This window comes from Acanthaster planci, linkage group LG03 (assembly GCF_054643075.1).
Source record: "Acanthaster planci isolate LZ-2023a linkage group LG03, COTS_SCS, whole genome shotgun sequence".
Taxonomy (NCBI): Eukaryota; Metazoa; Echinodermata; class Asteroidea; order Valvatida; family Acanthasteridae; genus Acanthaster; species Acanthaster planci.
Genome location: NC_141779.1, coordinates 13,221,488 through 13,242,388, shown reverse-complemented (window position 1 = coordinate 13,242,388; position 20,901 = coordinate 13,221,488). Strand labels below are relative to the sequence as shown.

Below are 20,901 nucleotides of genomic sequence, written 5' to 3'. Positions count from 1 at the left end.
AAGGAAAGTCACAACTAACCAAACCATACAAGCAAAGTCACACCAAACAACCCCAGCCAACCCCACAAAAGTCCAAGTGCTACCCTATATGGCGAAAGGTGGAACCAGGATCATTAAAATATAGGAATATAACTCAGCAAGCAGCAACCATGTCCCTCCTCCCCTTTGTGTTCCTGAACCTAGACCAATTGGTAAACTATACCCTAAATCCCCAACCCCAACCCAATCCAACACCAACAAAAACCGAAACTAATCCAAGCACAGAAACAAATGTTGCCTGGAACTGAAATTTGCATGAGAAAATGAAGGGAAAGTCGTCTCTGTTTTAAAAAGAGCGACTGCAGCTACATACTTACCCACACCCACAGAGGTGACACAAGTGGCATTTTCGGTTGCTGACTGTTCGGCTATGCATTCCACAGTAGTCTTCGTGCCTTCAAACTGGCTGCCGGAGGGAGGGTCACAGGTCACAGTGACCTCGTTGCCATCTTTGTCTATTGCAGTTGGATTCAGGAAGGCTACTGTTGCTCTGTAGTCATCAGGATCCGGTACTTGGTTGATAAATTCAGGACAAACATTCTCAAATTTTGGATCTGGAAAGAAAGCATGTAACGTTTCAAAAGCAAGACTCAAGATCTACTAGGTTTGTTTCATACTGGTGGGGAAGTTCTGTCAAAGCAATAAGGGATCAAGTCAAATGGCAATCTACACTAGATCTTTATTTTGCCACTGCGTATCATCGTCATCATCATCGTCATCATCGTCATTGTCATCATCATCGTCGTCATCATCATGATCATCATCATCGGCTCTCAGGCCAGATTAGCTGGTGTATTTCTTCTCACATGTCACGATCTTAATACTGGCTTTGAGCACATACACGTAACATTGTTAGAGGATGACCACCTAAATTAGTACTGGAAAAATGACCACTGTATGGTTAAAGGATAAAGTTTACAAGAAGGCATTGTTCCTTGCATTTTTACTCATTTGATGAGACAATGATGCATTAAATTGCATATACATTAACCCATTACTCATGATTTAGCCAAGGAAAAGGATTGCTTGATAAACAGATCAACACAAACAGCCATCCAGATTTACGTACAAACTCTGACTTTGAAGCTGCATGTAGTTATTAAGGTCGGCACACTCGCATCAGTTGCACTGCAGGTAACATTAGTATCGCCTCCTTGAAACCTGGTTCCACTTGCAGGCTCACATTGCACAGTTGCTTTGGTGTTATCAGCTTGTGTCGCTGTCCGCTCGGGATAGTCCACGTTGCTGGCATCTATGCCGTCGTTGGGTGAGACGATGAAATCTCTGGTGCAGTCCGGGTCAGGATCAAATATCGGAGCTGAAATTTGACAGAAGTTGGAAAATTTTGGTGGACACTTCTTCAAACGAGGGTACTGTCTTAGGTCAACTTGCCCCCATGCCATTAACCCCTTACCATCATATGTTTTTTAAAGGCATTATGGACCCAAAGGGGGCAAGTTACCAAGGGGCGTGAGTTGACAAGGAGGTGAGTTGCAAGGAGTTTGTCTGGGGAAAGATGCTGATGATTAGTAAGGTAAGAGTGACTGAGGGTATACACGAGTTGATTTGATTCCGTTCACGATACTCTGTCAATTCAACCAGCTTGTAAGGCTGCCCATCTAAGAAGATTTCACAGAGCAACTTTTTTTCACTGAGCATTTTTGGATGAGAATAATTATTTGCACTGACACAATTTGCTTAGTGAAATCAAGTATTGATTACAGAGAAAACCTAAATGAAATGATGCAAGGTTTAAAATCACTCTAGTGGCTTTTCACTCTTCAAGACTGATCACCTACAGTCATGCAATCTCAAAAAGATCACATGATCTGCTACAAAGTTATGTAATGAGTATTAGAATTAATGAAGCCTCGATGGCTGCAATGGAATTTTTCTACTAAAACATCCATATGTCCTGTATTTTGTTCTAGCCTACATTTTCAGTCATTTTCTTCATGGTTTATTGTTGAGTAAGTAAATACAAACAATAAGCAAGCAGCCTATACATGTACTTCCTTAAAATTGTTTTTAGTGACTAAATTACGTTGGAGTTCACAGTTTGAATAGAGAATGCCTGTACACTGAAACATATCTTTCGTAGACAACATCACAGCAACAGCTCCCTCACTTTTCCGAGAAAGCATGGATAATTTGAAATGTTTAAAAATATGCACTTTATATGCATTTATCTTCGAGGGATATCAAATTGTCTTCATACACTGAGGACAGATATAAAGTTACAGAAAAACGGTGTCTAAGTAAATTTTACTACTCTATTCTACAAGGTATTAAGTTTTCCTTTCAAGCAGCTCTTTTGCCTTAAACCACTTTCATCCCCAATTTTTCCAGCAGTCCTGGTGAATATTGGACTGATAATGACCATCCATTAGTACTGATTACAGTGTTGTCTCTCCTCCGAAAGCTGGCCAAAGTTCACCTAAATGGACTCATCATGACTACAGCCCACGTACATGTATAAACTTGGACCTATAGAGTACCGAAGTGTGACATCACCGTGAACCAGAAAGTGCAGTGCAAACGAATGGAGTACGTGCACGTGTTGGTGTACGCGCTTGTTGGTTCACACGCTGGTTCTCGCACTGATGCCTTTTACACACTAATTGTGACGTATTCACTTCGGTACTCTGTTAGGACACGATCTGGCAATTAGAAGGCCCAGATACTCAGGCTGTAAAAATGATGTAATTTTGCACCGTCAATACTTTATCACTTACAGTGTACATGTAAAAGTATGTTGCTGGTGCTCGATCTCAAGGGCATGCCTATATTAATCTTTTAGATTTCGTTAGCACAGCCACATCAAGCAATGGCATAAAATAGTGCTCACAATTAGCAAATGTTTCTGCTAAAGTTAGCACAATGTTTCTCCTTAAACTGTCAAGCAGCTCTGTGAAATTGGGCCCTGCAGATCTTTCCCTCATGGCCCACATGTAGGCTTGCTACCAGTATATAAGGTGCATTCAAGAAGCCTTTTCAAAATATCAAATAAATTTTCAATAGTTTAGAAGCAAAAACTGCTCTTAAACCTGAGGCTGATTTTTCCTCTACGTAAACTCTGGAAAGAAGGCATTTTTGCTTTCTTAAAACAGCACCAGGCACCAAAAAAGGCTGTAAAAATTAAAATGATCGGTAAATGCAGGACTAACGTAATGAGCTTCAGGTCCCAATTCTGATTGGACAATATTCATGAATTTAGTCCAAAACAAAACCCAATGTTCGTGGAAGGGATTCTGAAACTTTCTCTCTCTGGTAAAGCATTTAAAATGTAATTTTTATGAATATAACTTTGGAACTGATTATTTGCAGGCATACTTCTTCCAAAGGATTGTATATAAAATGCTTGTTTGTCATCTCATTCTAGATCCATGATGCATTGTCAACATCGCAAAGGTAATCATTTCAAGTTGAGTCACTACATGTTTATGCTATTGGCTATTAAAGTCTTTTTGCTTTTCCAGTCTGTCTTCTCCAGATAATGCTTCCTTAAAAAAACGCTTGTAGAATTGCTTACCTTTACCAATTGTGACATTGAAAGAACAAGAAACACTCTGTCCTGCCTGCACACTATCGTTAGCTGAGCAGGTAACAGCTGTCACTCCTTCAGCAAACCCATTACCCGGATTATAATCACAGGTAACATCAGGGGCTGTCCCAACAGAGTCAGTCGCGACCGGCATTGGGAAATCTACGGCACTGCCATTTGCCTGTACTATGGCAGCCGGGCAGCCGGTGGTAAAGATAGGATCTACGAGTAAGAGAAGTGAGTAAAAAAAATAAAATAATAAAAGGGTTTGACTGCAATTATCATGATACTGCTGCTCAAACAAGAAAGTAAAGCACTGTAGATGCAACGAAGAGTAATATGTAACCGATATTCTTCCTTAGCCTAAAATGAAAACTAAAATGAACTGGAGAGAGGTTATCCATTCTGGATGCTTTCCAATCATACTTCTGAAGGTCCTACAGCCCACAACTCAGCAAAACACATCGCTAACATTGGTCAAGGCATTGGACAATATACATACATAATGACTGAGTGACCAGCTGACAGTGTTAGCCACTGGCCAGCAACATATCGTGCACTTCACTGTCCAACCTCCATGACCAATTAGGGTAACTGTAGTGAACCAGTTATGCGGCGGGTGGGTATAGATATGGTGGCATATTTGTTGGGTGAATGTAGTGGATACAGACACAACACCAAGATTTGGAAAGCCCTCGATGTCCGAAGAAAAATGTCATTAACTACATAGCATGGCTGGATGGGTGTTGTTTTAACAAGGAAATAGCCCACTCTGAACTGGAAGTACTTACAGACGCGAACTTTAAAATCACACGTAGTTATCAGAGTTGATATCGAAGAATCCTGTGCTGTGCATGTAACATTTGTTTCCCCACCACTGAATGTCGCCCCACTAGCTGGTTTACACTCCACATTTGCGACACCGCCACTGGCGTCCTTGGCTGTCCGCTCAGGCCAAGAAACTACCTCTGCCTCATTTTTGCCAGCAGTTGGTGCAACATTGTAAGATTCCTCACAATTTGGGCTTAGGTCAAATGTCGGAGCTGAAGTAAAAGGCAGAAAAATCCCATAAAAACTAGAAATTAGATCTCTCTGTGAAAATAGTGTGATGTCAATTGGTACCCAAAATCTGATTTCACTGGAAACTGAATCTCTCTCTGAGGAAAGTCAAGTCCAAAAGTTTTTGACAAATCTATGGAATAAAGAAATATGACAACAGACTGTTGCACATTCAAATTCTTGAATGTTGCAAATTGTATTTAATATAACTGAATACATGGGGATAGAAGCTGTTCAAAATAAGCAAGAAAGCCTTGACCCAGTTCACTATTAAATTGATAGAGTGAGCAACAGAATTCCGGAAAAAGAATTTGAACTGGAGGAGGGATATCAGAAAACACCTCTGTTTTCCCCCGCCAAGGAAAGCTAAATTTGAATGATCTTGATACACTTGACCATAAAATCTTGTACCTGTATAATTAGTTCAAAACAAGGGTCCCCTTTGTTTCTCTTCTGGCAATGACAAATCTGCACAATGATTATTTTCCAGATTAAGTCTTTCCTTGGTGAATTTATAGCAGATCTGTTGTATGCAACAAGCACCCGCTGTATGAATGCACCGTGCTTTGCACTTTAACCCTAACACTCCTCAATCCTTCACCTGTTGGAGGACTGAGGAGTGTTAGGGTTAAGACACCAATAAGACAACAATAAAGCAGCAAAGACTTACAGAAGACTTTCGTGGGTTGAAGTATGTGTAAACCAATTGATAAACCAATAGCCACTTCAGAGAATGAGTCTGGCCACCTTTCAAAAAGAAACTATTCCTGTGGGCCTAAACTGCTGGATGTTTAACATTTTCTGCTCAAAGGATTTATATGTGACTCTGTTAATACATAACAGGGTCAAAAAGAGTGAAAGGAGCAACAATGGGGATACTGGGAACCCGGAGGTTAAGTCTATATGAATATGGTACCCCACATGGGATAATGCTGTGGTGTTGGAGATTTCAATGAATGAAAAAGAGTAAATGGCCAACTCTCCTGAGAGTGGTGCCCACTGAACGGCACTGAGAATGGTTGACTTTTTACCGTTTTCAGATCCATATAGGCATGATGGGCATGCAGTGACCTGTATAGGCACTACTCTGCCCCACTGAAGGACAGGGAGTGGCCAAGGGGCACAAGCCCCCTGTCCTGGGCAAAATGCCCTTTACTTGTGAAAAACAAACAGAAGAGGGAGTTTTGGAGTAATGCTTCCTTTCTCTTCCTTCCTAAAGCAGGTAAAACCCCCCTTTTTTTGCCCCACTTCTCAGAGCAGAAAGATCGCAAAATGTTACATAAAGAAATTCCAAAATCGGTTGTCCCCCCAGCAAGTTGGCACTTAAATAACTGGTTATGATGTACCATGGTTTCTATGGGACCAATTTCATAGCCCTTATGGCACCAGCCTTACATTTCATGTTAATGAATACTTTCTCTGTACTCTCTCAAGCAAAAGATTTGAGAACCTCAATCTCACAAAGAGGGAGTTTCTCATAAATTTATTCAAAAAGAGTAAAAGCCAAAAGGGTGGAATGACTCAAAAAAGGGCCATAAAGGACACCTCAAAAGAATTTCACTATTTTGGAGTGGTTTCACCCTTTGTAGAGTGGTATTAAATCTTCAGCAGTGGTTTTATATATGATTCACTCAATTTGAAAGGGAGTTTTTCACTCTTTTGCCTTTAGAGAGTACTAAGATGCCACGTATAAGGCATATACCATAGCAAGTTTTAAGCTTTTCCAAAACTGAAAATTGAATGAGAGAAGCACATCAAAATATCACTATGATTTTTTCATAAGACCCAAATTTTCTCAGGCCATACTATGCCTGGCTGTCAGGAGTACTTACGAATGCCAATTGTCACAGTAAATGAACAGCTAGCATTTAAGTTTCTGTCAGTATCAGTTGCTGTACATGTCACTGTGGTTAAAGGATCAGAAAGGGGGTCACCGCTCTTCGTGTTGCACAGGACATCTACGGATTTCCCTCCCGAACCAACGGCAGTTGGAGTGTCAAAATAAGCCTCGGTATCATTCTGGATGATAGGAGAGGGGCAGCCGACTGTAAACTTGGGAACTGTGGGGAGAGGGGAGGAAGAGTTGACAAGACTGTTCACTGTCCGGCAGTAGTGAAACTGGGGTTCATTTTTAGGGGCCGGTGGCTTATTGTCATAATGCTGATCTTACAAGCTATATTTTTACTAAATTTCGATTTAAAAAAGTACAACTGGAAATTTTCTTATGGATGGGTTTGGCGAGGGTGCAATTCGGGAAAATGGATGTCCCTACAGCCCCTCCCACAAACCACAACAGAACTGCAACCACACAAAATCATATGGGAACTTTCCATACCCTTTCTATACCTACATGTATGTAGAGAATTTTAAAATAACCCACCGTTCGTATGACACCTTGACACTTACACACATGAATGGTGAAACTACACTCTGCCGTCAATGCTCTGTCGCTGGTGTCGACTGCTGTGCAAGTGACTACCGTTGAACCGGCTTCAAACTTGTCAGTCCCGACGTCTTTGTCACAGGTTACGGCTGCTGGTTTTTTGTTTTGATCTTTGGCACTTGGAATGACCCATACAATCCCCTCCACAAACGACGCCGATCCGGGCTCAGCGTAAATGTCATCAACACACGGAGACTTATCAAAGGTCGGTACTGGAAAACAATCATAAAAAGAGAATAGCAACATCCTCAGACATTTCTGTTTTCCCACTTTATATCTTGCCAGACACTTATTCCTCATTCACTAAGAGGTTCTACTATGTGCATAGTAAGCCCGATCTACTAGACCAAATATACAATAAAATGCTAATTTTACTAATGTCACTCTGAATAAAAGCTACAAACCGACGCAAAAAAGGGAATTTCGAATTATAAAACAGGCGAGACCAGAATGGCGGAATGCAACGAACTGGAGGGTTTTGAAACTAATAAAAGCGAATTCGGGAGGCCAAAAGAAGCAACTTGGGACAGATAATAAAGAAGCTCGCATTAATGATCAGAGGTATTACTACAACTTTTGGTATCTTATCAGCATCTTCATATCCCATAACTGCATAATTTTGCCCGAATGGGACAATCATTCTAGTTTGCATAAAGCAAGCAAAATACTACATGCCTGCACAATATCCGAGTTTTGATCCTAAATAAATTACAAGACCATATTAGGGCAAAATAACACTCTAACAGAGTTAAGTCAACAAATAAATTCTTGCCTTTTGTAACATTTAACAGAAGTACAGGTCAGACTCAGCATTATTTAAAAACTGGAATATTCAAATAGAGCTAAGGTTGTGAGAAAAGAAACATGTCTATAGCATCCAGATTTTTTTAAAGAAAGCGCAGGCGGGACTTTTCGTATTTTTTGTTTTCATTTTGTCTTTTTAAAAAAAAAATATCCAACAGCCAGTTTTTACCCATTTCCAGTGTTCAGAGACCAGGAATGAAAGAACAATGTTAATTGGACTGAGAACTGAACATTGGTTAAGGAGGTTTTGACGGTTTAGTGCCTTAGTAGCAAGGCTTCAAAGGTTTACTCCTAATCGCCCTGTACCTTAATTATCCAGTTACTAGGTTAATCATAAATATCCCCTGTGCATGGATTAAATAAAGTGAGTACATTTTGGTTGATCTAAATGTGACATTTGGGGGCGATTTCTTGGGTTATAATCGTTGGATTTAGGGTGCAACGCATATCGTATTGTGCTCATGTCATTTGGGGGCGATTTCTTGGGTTTTAATTGTTCCAGGATTTAGGGTGCAATGCATATCGTATTGTGCTCATTATACATGTGTATACTCACAAGCGTAGAGGGCACATATTTTTGTAAAACTTAATTGGGGTTTCTCTGGTAAATTTAGAGTCATATAATCATTGTTTAGGAGTGTTCCTTGTGTGTGCGGCATTTATCCAGGTTCATATGAACATGTTTTACTTGGCCAACTATGGATATGATTACACATAATTGACTACTGTTTATGTTAATGTTTATAACATGTGTTTGATATTACATCAAGTGTTATCTCAGTATGTGCACATATTTATTAGTTTCTTCATGTTCATTCTGTTTTGTAGACCACAGGGTGAATAAACAATTAAGGTCATCACCAGTTTGGCCACCGGCTCCTTTTCATAGTCCTTCGAGCCAGATCCTACAACCAGCAACCCTTGGCTTTCAATGTCAAGAACCAGAATGTCTCGGACACAGCAAGATGACGTTCTTGGCCTGCCCCCCCATGGCCATACAGGTGATGGCCAACAGCGATCACTCCTCCCATTGTAGCACCCATTCCAGTAGTTCCATCGCTTCCCATCTATCTGGGTTGGGTGAGAAATACGCCGCAAAGGTACAAGCCCTTTGTAAGAAGACTCAAGTTGAGGAGTTACAGTACCAGTTGATCGCCACATCTGCCATAAAGTATGGCGACACCGAAGCAGTCGAGGAGTTCTCCCTCGATGTCCTCTCTCTTGTGGGCATGCTACAAGGTACAAGCCCTGAAGGGGCCCAACGGTGTCGAACTTCGAACGTTGTGGCTCACATGTGGACCAACTTCTCAGCAAGCTTGCCCACAGCCACAGGACAAGTTTCATACAGCACTGCTTCAAGGAGGGTATCTTGAAGTCCAATTCCAGTTAAACCTATACGCTACTGCAGTTTCCAAGTTGGCTTTGGAAGAAAGCCCAGTCACACAGCTTTCACAGTAGATACAAGGAGTGATCATCAAAGAAAGATGCCCTAAAAGCATTACTCATGACAGCACCAACAAACCCCAGCCTTATTGTCCCTACTGTGACAACAAGGAACACTACCTCGGTGGATATCCAGAGCTCAAGAAGCTGAAGACTGATCAGATCGTCAGTTGGATCCAGGAAGGGGGACGATGTTGGAAGTGTGGTCATTCTCATAAGCCAGACGAGTGCACTCTCAAGAAGCCATGCCACTGCAAAGAAGTTCACTTAACTGTGCTTTATGATGCCGCTCAGAAGATTACCAGTTGTGTCTTCAGCGTGCAGACATGAAGCCAGACTGTCTATGTTGACAGGCCAGTCTGTCCTCAAGTTGTTATGCTGAAGGTCGTGCCAGTTCTCCTTCATGGCCCTACTGGCACCATCGAAACATATGCCATCCTTGATGACGGCTCTGAGAGAAGTATGCTTCTGCAAACAGCGGCCAAGAACCTACAGCTTAAAGGCCAGCCTGAGACAGTGTTCCTTTGGACTGTCTGTGATGACGTTGTCGAATGCCAAGGTTTGACCCTTTGATCTGTTCAGGTGTCACCAAAGGGGAAGACCTACATAAAATACACCATCACTGGAGCCTTCTCTGCCAGCAATCTGTGCCTCTTAGAATATACATACCCAATAAGGGCTCTCCAGCAGCGGTATAGTCACCTCCGTCACCTGCCGCTACCGGTGCTTAATCAGGCATCACCAATGTTGCTCTTTGGAGCAGGCCACACTGATCTCATCATCCCCAGATGCCCTATAAGATCTGGACCCCGTGGTGCATTAGTAACTATTTACACAAGGCTTGGTTGGACACTCCAAGGGCCAAATGGGAATCACTATAAATACGTGGACCGAAGATTCTTCAAGACTTCCACATTCCCGGTGATGAATGACCTTCTGCAGCACGTGCAGATGTTGTGACAGGCTTATGTCCTCCCTTTTGCAAATGAAAAGGAAGTCACCTGATCCAAACACGATCAGTTTGATCTCCAGATGTTGGAGGCTAAAACCACCCATGTCAGCATTGATGGCGTGCAACGTTATGCCACACCCCTTGTGAGAATGCCAGATGGAGAAAAGTACCAGGTGACTAAGGACGCAGTTCTCCTAACACTTAAGAGAGCCAAGAACTGACTTCAGAAACACCTACAGCTGGCAGAGAAACACTACGAACTAAAAACAAAACTGGTCGACACTGGTCATGTGAGAATTTTGCCAGTTGATGAGGCTGCAAGGACTGATGAATCCTGGTTCACTCCCCATCACACTGTACACCATAATGGGAAGTACCGACTGGTCTTCAATTGTTCTTTCGAGTATAACAACCAGGTGCTCAAAGAGCATCTCCTTCCTGTCACCTACCTGTGAACAAAAGATAAACCCCATTACATCCGTGTTAGCTTTGTCATGGCCAGGTCGAGAGTTGCCCCCAAACGGCAGCTATCAATGCCATGCTTGGAGCTGTCTCATCAGCATTGATGCCATGCAACATTATGCCACATCCCTTCTGAGAACTCCAAACGGAGACAAGAACCAGGTGACTAAGGATGCAGTTCTCCCAATACTTAAGACAGCCGAGAAGTGACTTCAGAAACACCCACAGCTGGCAGAGAAACACTGTGAACTCAAAACAAAACTGGTCAATGCTGGTCATTTAGAATTTTGCCAGATGACGAGGCTGTAAGGACTGATGAATCCTGGTTCTTTCCCATCACACTGTACACCATAATGGGAAGTACCGACTGGTCTTCAATTGTTCTTTCCAGTATAACAACCAGGTGCTGAACTAGCATCTCCTTCCTGGACCACGACTGGTACATCTCTAATTGGTGTGCTGCTGCAATTCCGACAGCATGCCATGGCCATCTCCGAAGACACAATGAATAACCCATGCTGCGCCACCTTTGCACTCAGAAAGTGCGTCAGAGACCAGAAAGAGCACGATCCTAAGGTGGTAGCATTAGTCAACAAGTCCTTCTATGTTTAGAACTGCTTGGACAGCCTGTCCTCATCCAGAAAAGCCAAACAACTGATCCATAAAATGCGCAACGTAATTGCTGATGCTGGCTTTGAAGTACGCCAGTGGGTCAGTAACACCCTTCAGTTGTAGAGGATCTGCCACCAGATGCTCGTTCCAATGGTTGTGAGCTGTGGTTAACCTATGGTGACATTGACTCCCTTGAGACCACCCTTGGGCTCCAGTGGGATTGCAGCACAGACAAACTGCAGTACCGCCACCGGATTATCGACTACGAGTCCCACAACATGAGGAGCATGTGTAAAATACTTGCAAGCCAGTATAATCCCATCGGTTACCTCACCCCATTCACTACCCGAGCCAGAGTGATAGTCCAAGACTTGTAAAAACCAAGCGTAACTGGGATGATGCAATTGGAGCCAGGTGCCATAAGAGACCAATGGCAAGCCTGGGAAATGGAACTCCCATAACTGGCCAGCATCAAGCTGAACAGATGCTACACACCTCCCACTTATGGATGTTGAGGGTTCAACCCGCCTACTCCACACCTTCTGCGATGCATCAGAGAGAGTTTATGGTGCTGTCGCCTACCTGCAAACAGAGAATAAACCCACAACATCCGTGTTAGCGAGAGTTGCCCCCAAACAGTAGCTATCAATGCCACACTTGGAGCTGTCTGCAGCCTTGGATGGTGCCCAGCTGTGTCAGCTACTCCAAAAGGAACTGAGTCGACCTGTCAGGGATGTCGTCCTTTGGAGCGACTCAACAAGTGTGCTTGCCTGGCTGAAATCTGAATCTTGCCGCTACAAGGTCTTTGTTGGCACCTGAGTGGCAGAAATTCAGACCCTCAATGACGTCAAACAGTGGCACTGTGTAGATGCTAAGGGCAACCCAGCTGATGACCTCACCTGAGGAAAGACCCTGACGGAGCTCGCCCAAGAATGCAGATGGCGAAATGGACCCTCATTCTTCTTATTATCTCCAGACCAGCAGCCTGTCAACCCGGCCACAAAACCAGAAGACGTCTGCGAGTATAAGAAATCAACATTCTGTGGTACAGTAGCTGTGGATCCTTCAGACCCTCCTGACCTTTCCAAGTTTAACACGTGGGAAGACCTCATCATGGCTACATGGGGCGGCCGACAAAACTGAACCACCTGAGTGGAGTACTGAGGAGTGAGGCAACATCGAACAGCAGCTTTACCGCCATGCTCAGCAAGGTAGTTTCCCTAGTTTCGAGATAGCAGGCTTCTCCAGTTAGCTCCAGAGTACAGTGATTCCACTGGTCTCATCCATGTTGGAGGGCGTCTCCGGCATGTACATGTACAAGACATCCCCAACAAGTCCTGTCATCCCATCGTCATGGATCCAGCACACCTCATTAATCGGCTTCTGATCTGAGAATATGACAAGAGACTACTTCACCACGGACCTCAATGTGTACTTGCAGAGATGAGGTGCAAGTTTTGGGTACTTCAAGGGTGAGAGGCCATTCGCAAACATCAGCACAGATGCTTTGGATGTCAACAATGGGTTGAGCCAATACAGATGTACCAAGGATGGAAGATTTGTCACCATCATGCTTGCAACTGTACAAGCCAAAATTCTTCACAACGATGCCAATGAGATGGCAGAGAGGTGAAACATGATGATGTCGTCCTGATAATTTATCCTGCACTAAGCAGAGCTCATTGGCCAAGTCGTTGACACCTTTCCTGGCCCAGATGGTCGTGTGCGCACAGCCAGCGTGAGCGTGAGGAAGAAGACCTTCATCGCCCCTGATACCCGCCTGACAAGACTTCCAGCCGTTGGCAATGAAAGTGTCCGAGATACCAGGAAGACGACAAAGTTCCAGCCTTATTAGACTCTGGATGAGAACTGTAGTGGCTCCAATGATTTCTACTCCATAAATTTGGTGCCCAAATTTAGGGCGGCTGTCCAAAAGCGTCTCTCCCACCGGAGCGCGCAGTAGCACCCTCTCTTGATTTATTCATTATAATTGCACAATCGTTCCATGTTGAATCACATTGCTCCTGACATTCCCCGAAATTCTTTCTGAATATACATATACTCCTAATCGCCCTACCTTAATTATCCAGTTACGAGGTTAATCATAAATATCCCCTGTGTATGGACTACATAAAGTGAGTACATTGTGGTTGATCTAAATATGATATTTGGGGGCGAGTTCTTGGGTTATAATCATTGGGTTTAGGGTGTAATGCCTATCGTCTTGTGTTCATGTCACATTATACATGTGTATACTCACAAGCGTAGAGGGCATATATTTTCGTAGGACTTAATAGGGGTTTCAGGCTTTGGTAAATTTTGAGTCATGTAAACATTGTTTAGGAGTGTTCCTTGTGTGTTTGACATTTATCCAGGTTCATATGAACATGTTTTTCTCGGCCAACTATGGACATGATTACACATAATTTGTTACTATTTATGTTAATGTTTATGATAATATCAAGTGTTATCTCAGTCTGTGCACATGTCTATTACTTCCTTCATGTTCATTCTGTTTTGTTGACCACAGGGTAAATAAACAAACAAGCCCATCACCAATTTGGCTGCCGACTCTTTTCAATCATGTTTGCAGATGGCACACTCGACTACATAATATAGAAATAGACCGACAAAGTCGTGAGTTAGAAGTCCCGACAAGCAGTATTTATATTTTCCGAAGAAATACTGAATCTTGTTTATATCAATCATTTTTCCCCTGAAAAAAAATTGAAAAAAATCCAGGTGGTGTCTAAATTTCTACTGATCAGAAATTTGTTTGTTCAAAGTCAAACTGGTTATGGGGTATGGCTTATAGCCATAGCCCATAACCCGTAGAAATGAAGAAATCTTTAGCAAGACGTAGGCTGGTGTCAAGTACATGTTAATTTTCTTGGAGGCACGCACTCTTGTGAATCGCTCGTATTTGAATTAGTTTCTGTCATTTTATTGAAAAAAAAAAGCAAATAGAAAAATCTGCATATGTAGGAACTGCTCTCACATAACAAGTATAAGCCCAAAATTCGTTACTCTTTAATTACCCGGCCGATCCCAATATCCGTCCAATTTCTTTTCGAGGTCGTTGATTAAGTTCCCAGTTGTGGTAGATTTGTAACCATCTAGATATTTCTCTGTGGTTCATACCTGCAATTTCCAAGTAGTACTCCCATTCTTCCAGACAATTTGTTTACAATTGTACAACAGGAAGTTTGACCTCAGGTTTAGGAAATTACCACCCATCCTGCACTGTATTATTACCCTCAGAATATTCCATCTTTAAGTCTTCCTTCAATTCAGTCTTCTTCGTTAACTTTATCAGCACCACACTTTTTGTAGAAAGAATGTACGGAAAAGAACAACAGAATAAAGGCCTGCTACTATAATACATTTAACACAAGCATTAAATTTGATGTTGTTATGAGATCATATACCAAACACCAACAAACATACGAATTATCAATTTCCTATACCTTAGTACACAAACTTTCAAGGATGCAGGTTACCACTGAAAAATTGCGGCGGCGACCAAAGGGTACAAATCGGTTTTGTGGTTGTGAAACGGATGGTGCATAGCAAACGCTCCCTGCACCCTGGCTATGGACATAGCAGGCATGCCAGAAAGCGGTAATTGGCCAGACGTCATTAGACCGGGCAGTTCAAACTCCTTCTGTGTCCTTCCTTTTACTATGCTCAGACCATAGATCTAGAAGTGGTGTATGTACATGTACCATGTCAATTTGTGTGCACTTTCCGGTGTTGTTCTTGGAAAACATAAAATGGCAGCTGGGGGTTCAATAAAAGGTATACTTATTAAAATTGAACAGGTAAAAGAAAGAGGAAGGTAAATATATCAATTTTGTATTGTATGTGTCAAAACTGTTTGTAGGAGTTCTTTGTATACAATGCTTAATAGCATCTCAGCCCACATGGGCAAAGCAACTGACCAAAATCAACACTTTTCTGAATTTGGAAGACCAATTCTCGAACAGAAACAACTTACAATCCTGTGGAATTTTTCCAATTTTGTCATTCCGTCACTGACTCGAAAATGCAACGATGATCAATTAAAAAAATAAATAAAAAGAAAGTGAGAGACTCAAATTCTTTAATGATGTGTTAAGACTCACTGTTGTTATTGTTTCATGCATATCAAACAAGCATTTTTAGTTTCTTAGTACTGATTTCAATTATGGTATACGTAGGTTTTATTTATTTATATTTTGATGTGCAGCGCCCGGGAGCAGCTTAATGGATTGGGCGCTCTATAAATGTCTGGTTTTTTTTTTTTTTTTGTTGGTTGTTGTTGCGCCGCCTTCGGTGAAGGTGAAGAAATTCAATCATTACAAATCTATGCGCAGCATTGACAATGCGCGAACAGTTTATGCAAAATAAGCACTATTATCACTGTTAGCTTTTCTTTTTTTCCCTTTTTTTGTGTTGGGTAATTTGGTTTCGTTCAAGGGGGTTGAAAAGGTTATGCTTTCAATGGCCGGGTCTTTCATCCTTTAGACGTATGTAGGCCCCTAATTGAGAATGGTAACGAGGGTGTGCCGCGTGTGTGGGGGCGGAGTGATCCCTCCCCGTTAATCCGCGGCTGCCTTATTTTACAAGCCAACGTTGGTAACGTTTACATTGTATGCGCAAGTGCAATACGTCCCTATTGGATTTTGGTCACTGTGGTTACAGTGTTGTGGTTACTGCGGGTCCTGTTGTGCCGCATTGCGATTGGGAGGGGCGGTGATCTGGTAGAGGGAAAAATCAGTAATACCGCTTAATGCCTTATCTCACCACAATAAGAAAAGAAAACTCAATGCAATCTATGGGTGTAGCGTTATAAGGTGAGTAATTCATTGACAAATAGTATACAGTTTCTTCAGTGCCAAGGTTACGGTACATCAGCTTCAAGTAGGTCGGTCTGTAATCGCTGGTCTTTATTTGAGTGTCTGCGGTTGTGGGGAAACAGTATTTACATGTGTACTTTATTTAGCAGTTGTCACATTATGAAATGCCAATGTGGTGACGGAATATCAGGCAGTACTCATTAAGAAATTCTGGCTTAATTTTCAAGTCCCTGTGACGGGCCAGCCGTCCCAACGAAAATGAACACATCTCACGAATGAATTTTAGATTTAATTGATATAACTATTTCATGGCATCTGTTAGTCATCTGGTATCACACGCAAGTTTGTGTCTGCAGACACAATAGGACAACTTGCCAGTCGGCAAAATCAATTAACCCAGGAAGTTATTCATCTGTTCAGGAGAAACACCTTAATCGGTCGTACATGAGTACAAATTACATGTACTTCACGAACGATATTATTTTGTTAAATTTCCTCCATGTTCAATAAAACAATATCGCCGGAAATCCAAAGCAGCATAACCCTAGCACTGGCAAAACTGAAATTCGCACTGCAAGACCGGCCGTTAGTCAAAAAAAGAATACCGTGTTATTATATAGGCTTTTTACTCTTGGTTGAAAATTGTCAATGGGACAACTCAAAAGTTTGCAGAATCGTTTTTTACCCAGAATTCTCCGTATTTTTCGGTCGAAAGGGATCGCGAGCTGTTTCTTTCAATTGTATTTTTTACGTCTCTAAAGCGATGGAGTTCTGTATTAGACACTTCCTATCTCGGTATCACAAATATACCACTTTTAGGGAGCTATTCCCAGAAGTCAGTTTCCTTTCCATAATATAGATATAACTGCCCTCAAAATGGTTTCACATCCCTCATCTCTTCCTCTTTGGTACATGTACAGTTGTCCAAAGGGGCAATTTTATGTTGCTGGGATTTGCTCTACTTAACCATTTTTATGGATATGAAGATTTAGACAACGAAAGACAGCACCCGTAGCCTAGGTGCTTTTGTGGGTAACTTTGCAAATTACAACACTGTGTCAAAAAATGACATTTGTGACTTCAGTTGCAGGAAATTATTGTGAACGAATGTTTTCAGTCAACGTTTTTTCTACGCTTCCTGCTCCAACAAGCAGAGGGGCGTTGAAGGAATAGCACCACACAAAACATGCTGGTAGGCAAATTAATTTCACCGATTCAAAATTTGTTCGAAATGTGGTTTCAATGAAATATTTACGAATGTAAATCCCCCTCAACAAAAAGGAGAAAGGAAAATTGGTCATTGCGAAAACCCATCGGTGTGGTGGCGTTACTTGTAGGCCTACTGAGAATGACTCAGGACTGGTTATTTTCTCTCCCTGTGCTCGAATTGACCCAGCAAATTGTTTTAAACGTTCGACCAGTTGTTGCTAGCATCTGTCAATCTGCAAAATGAACGGTTTCAAATGGCCCTATCCAAGAGTGTTGCATACATGTATACTGCATGACCGAATATGCACTCATGCCCATCATAAATGAGACAGCTGTTCAATTAATTCTAAATTCTTCCATCAATGTTGGGTAAAATAGTAAAAATGATCAATTTTAAGAGTTCATGGCCCCATGCAGTTTTTCAGCCTCGATAATTTAAAGCGTTTTCGAAATGGAACATGCAGAGTTAATATTATCACGGATTTGGGATTAAACAATTATTTTGATGAAATCAGAATGTGACTTTAAAAATAAATAAACGAAAACGAAAGCGTTCACAGGTAATCGACAGATTGGAAAGAAAGGTTGACAAAGACACTGGAAGTTTTGAGCGTTACGGTTGCCTGGCGCAAACGAGTATGAAAGTCAAAATAAAGGAACCGAACCTACCTTGGCCATGGGTCATGCTGGTATGGACGCACAGAACCGTCCAGACCAGAAGGCAGCACTGTTGTACCGCAGACGGCATTTTGTTACCTGATACAGATGCACCCAGCTATCAACGGGGTAGTGCCTACGCGTTTTCGCTTAACATAAAAGGCCTTTCGAACAAAGATACCGACGTGACGACGGAATACGACAGGAGTTTTCACCACAAGCTGAGATGCTAACAAATGTACATGTACGTCACAGACTGCACATTGCGATCTATAGGCACGTCATCGTGAACTTTGAACGGTACGATTTGCAATTACTATATCAAAATATAATGATTTTATGTCAATGATTTACTTTCGTTGTGAAGTGGTTAATGTTTATATCATCGATATTTGAACCACAAATAAACAAGATAAATAGCAACGCCCTTTGGACCAACAAAAGGGGGGAAGAGAATAATGAAAACATCTCATGGATTTTTATCAAGTAAATGCAGACATAATTCAGACAGTAGTGGGGGTGTTCATGGGGTTTTGGCTCTCAGCTACAACAATTATGTAAATGGTGCAAATACTTCACAATATTTCAGTGTGGGGGAAATAACAGAGCAACGGTTGTTAGTGATGTAAGTTTCAGCTGCATATCTCCAAGATTAAACAAAATAACGCCTTTTTTGATCTCTCTTCTGGTGGAAGCTTAGTATATAATACTGTTACACCAACTTTTATTGAACCCCCAAAAAGGAAAACGTTTGCAGTTAGGCCAGACGCGGGGCAAATCGTAACGCAAACTTGTTGCCTGCAAAAATACGTCGAATTTGCAGTATCTATTGTAGGGAACTACATCGAATGCTATACATTCAAGCATTACTGTTCTTCTAATGTATCGGGTCAATACATAGGTTAAGTTCATCATGAGCTTCCACTGGGTACGGTAGGTACGAGTACGTCTATTGCATGGCAATGCGTATGCGTGGAATAGGTGAAGCCCAGTCCTCCAGGTCTAAACAAAAGATTCGCATACAGCCAAGTTCAAACGATTCTACAAGTCGATTGCACAGTGTTTTGTTTTGCTAAGGAAACAAAATCACTTTAAGGTGATTGAGCTCAGCATTGAACCACGATCAGACGTTTATTCATTCGCCACAGGTATCACCTGTTTGCGTTGTGCCCCATCAAACTTTGACGACGACAAGGTAGACCCCGCTGCGTTGTAAAATTCTAAACTGTCGTCTCAACGGGAAGAAACTAGGAAATTAGGGCAAAAATGATTCTTTCAAGATCGTACTAGGTTGTTACTGGCACGTGTATGAAGTTCGGATTACGTTCTCATTACGATTTAACTGAGCGTGTGCCCTGACTCTGCTAAAGGCCCTGTCACACCTTGACGATTTAGCCAGCGTATGCCGACGTATGAAAAATTTGGTGAATACGCTGATGTACGTCGAATAAGTTATGGTTAAGTTTTGTATAAGTTTTGTATGGGTATAAGCTGAAGCAGCTTGGTATACGCCGTAGCACGGCGAGGTCGTCGAAAAATTTTGGGCATGCATAAAATTATCGACGCATGCCAGCGTACGGCTCATACGTCCCGCATACACGGGCCATAAGTTGTAGGTTAGCTATAGGATCGTTAACACAAGTCCACACACGATACTTGTGGAGATAATGTCTAGCGTACCTAAAACTTCGTGCTAACCTATGAGTAACGTGCTTTGAACCTATGCGTAACTTATACCGAACTTATCTCCAATGCATACTGACGTGTGCATACGTATACATATTTGACGTGTTCAGGACGACCACAGAGCTTACTGAACGTGTTTCTATTACCCGTTTATAATTGTCTATAAGCTATCGAAACGTTCTAAAGTGTTAATAATACGTTATGTATACAGTTAAAAACAAAATATTTCATATAGGCCTATACCCCTTATAAATCTTAGGTTTTGTGTTTGCAAGGAATGCAAGGTAGGAAAATAACATTTGGCCAATAATCAAATCTTAATAGCTAGGTTTCAGGTTGGAGGGCCTGCTGGCATGCACCTTGGACTTGAGGGTTTCCCACATCCGCAGGTTTTCGATGGAATTCAGGTCTGAGCTTTGGCTTGGCTATGGTAGCACCTCCACGTTGTTATCCCGGAACCATTTCTTGACTGCCTTTGCGTTTGTTTAGGATCATTGTCCAGTTGGTATGTCCAGTAGGGGCCGAGATGGAGATTTTCTACAGACTGCTTGACATTGTCCTGCTGCATCTGGATGTACTGCTCCATCTTCATATTCTACTTTTATGAGATTGCCAAGTCCACTTGCAGAGAAACAACCCCACAACATGACGCTCCCAAATTCAAACTTAACGGTCGGCACAGTGTTCTTTGGGTTGAACTTGAATGCTTCCCCCCTTCTTGCGCCAAACACCTCCATTTTCAAACAGTTTAAGTATCATAATAATGTTGTATAATGCTTAAGACACGGTGTCCGGTATCTAGGTACAGATGGTAGAGTTTCAAATAAATTTTAAAACACCTTCTGAAATAATTTTGTCCCCCAAAATACGGTCTCCTGAGATTGAAAATCTATATAAGTTCCGGTTGTTGGTTTTGAGTCCTCACTTGGACATGAAGATCTAACATCAACGTACAATCGTAAGCGAGCTTCCTCGCCATTTTTTCGGAAGAAAAGAGGCACTGTAACAAGTTGACGCTGGCCTGTTCCCTCGTCCAAGCCTTAAACTGAAATGCAGATTCCCGTCTTTCTTTTTTATTTTTAAGAGGTAAAACTTATGAGATTTAGAGAAGTTTCTATTCAGGTGTCAAGATTGTGATGACCAGTACAGGAAA

General features: G+C 41.9%; 1 protein-coding gene across 2 annotated transcripts in view; it reads right to left on the bottom strand.

The window, feature by feature from the left end:
- Positions 1 to 18,310, bottom strand: part of LOC110973056 (hyalin-like) — a 38,344-nt gene extending 20,034 nt beyond the window's left edge. The window contains exons 1-7 of one of the 2 annotated variants that reach the window (XM_087134534.1): positions 18,075 to 18,310; positions 7,049 to 7,297; positions 6,475 to 6,702; positions 4,375 to 4,626; positions 3,572 to 3,805; positions 1,109 to 1,357; positions 357 to 593 (exon numbers count right to left, since the gene is read on the bottom strand). In XM_087134534.1, the coding sequence (XP_086990660.1) occupies positions 357 to 593; positions 1,109 to 1,357; positions 3,572 to 3,805; positions 4,375 to 4,626; positions 6,475 to 6,702; positions 7,049 to 7,297; positions 18,075 to 18,153 (1,528 nt within the window). In that variant the 5' untranslated portion in view covers positions 18,154 to 18,310. The remainder of the gene's footprint in view (positions 1 to 356; positions 594 to 1,108; positions 1,358 to 3,571; positions 3,806 to 4,374; positions 4,627 to 6,474; positions 6,703 to 7,048; positions 7,298 to 18,074) is intronic. The other variant, XM_087134533.1, reaches the window with a different exon arrangement.
- Positions 18,311 to 20,901: the final 2,591 nt, after the last annotated feature.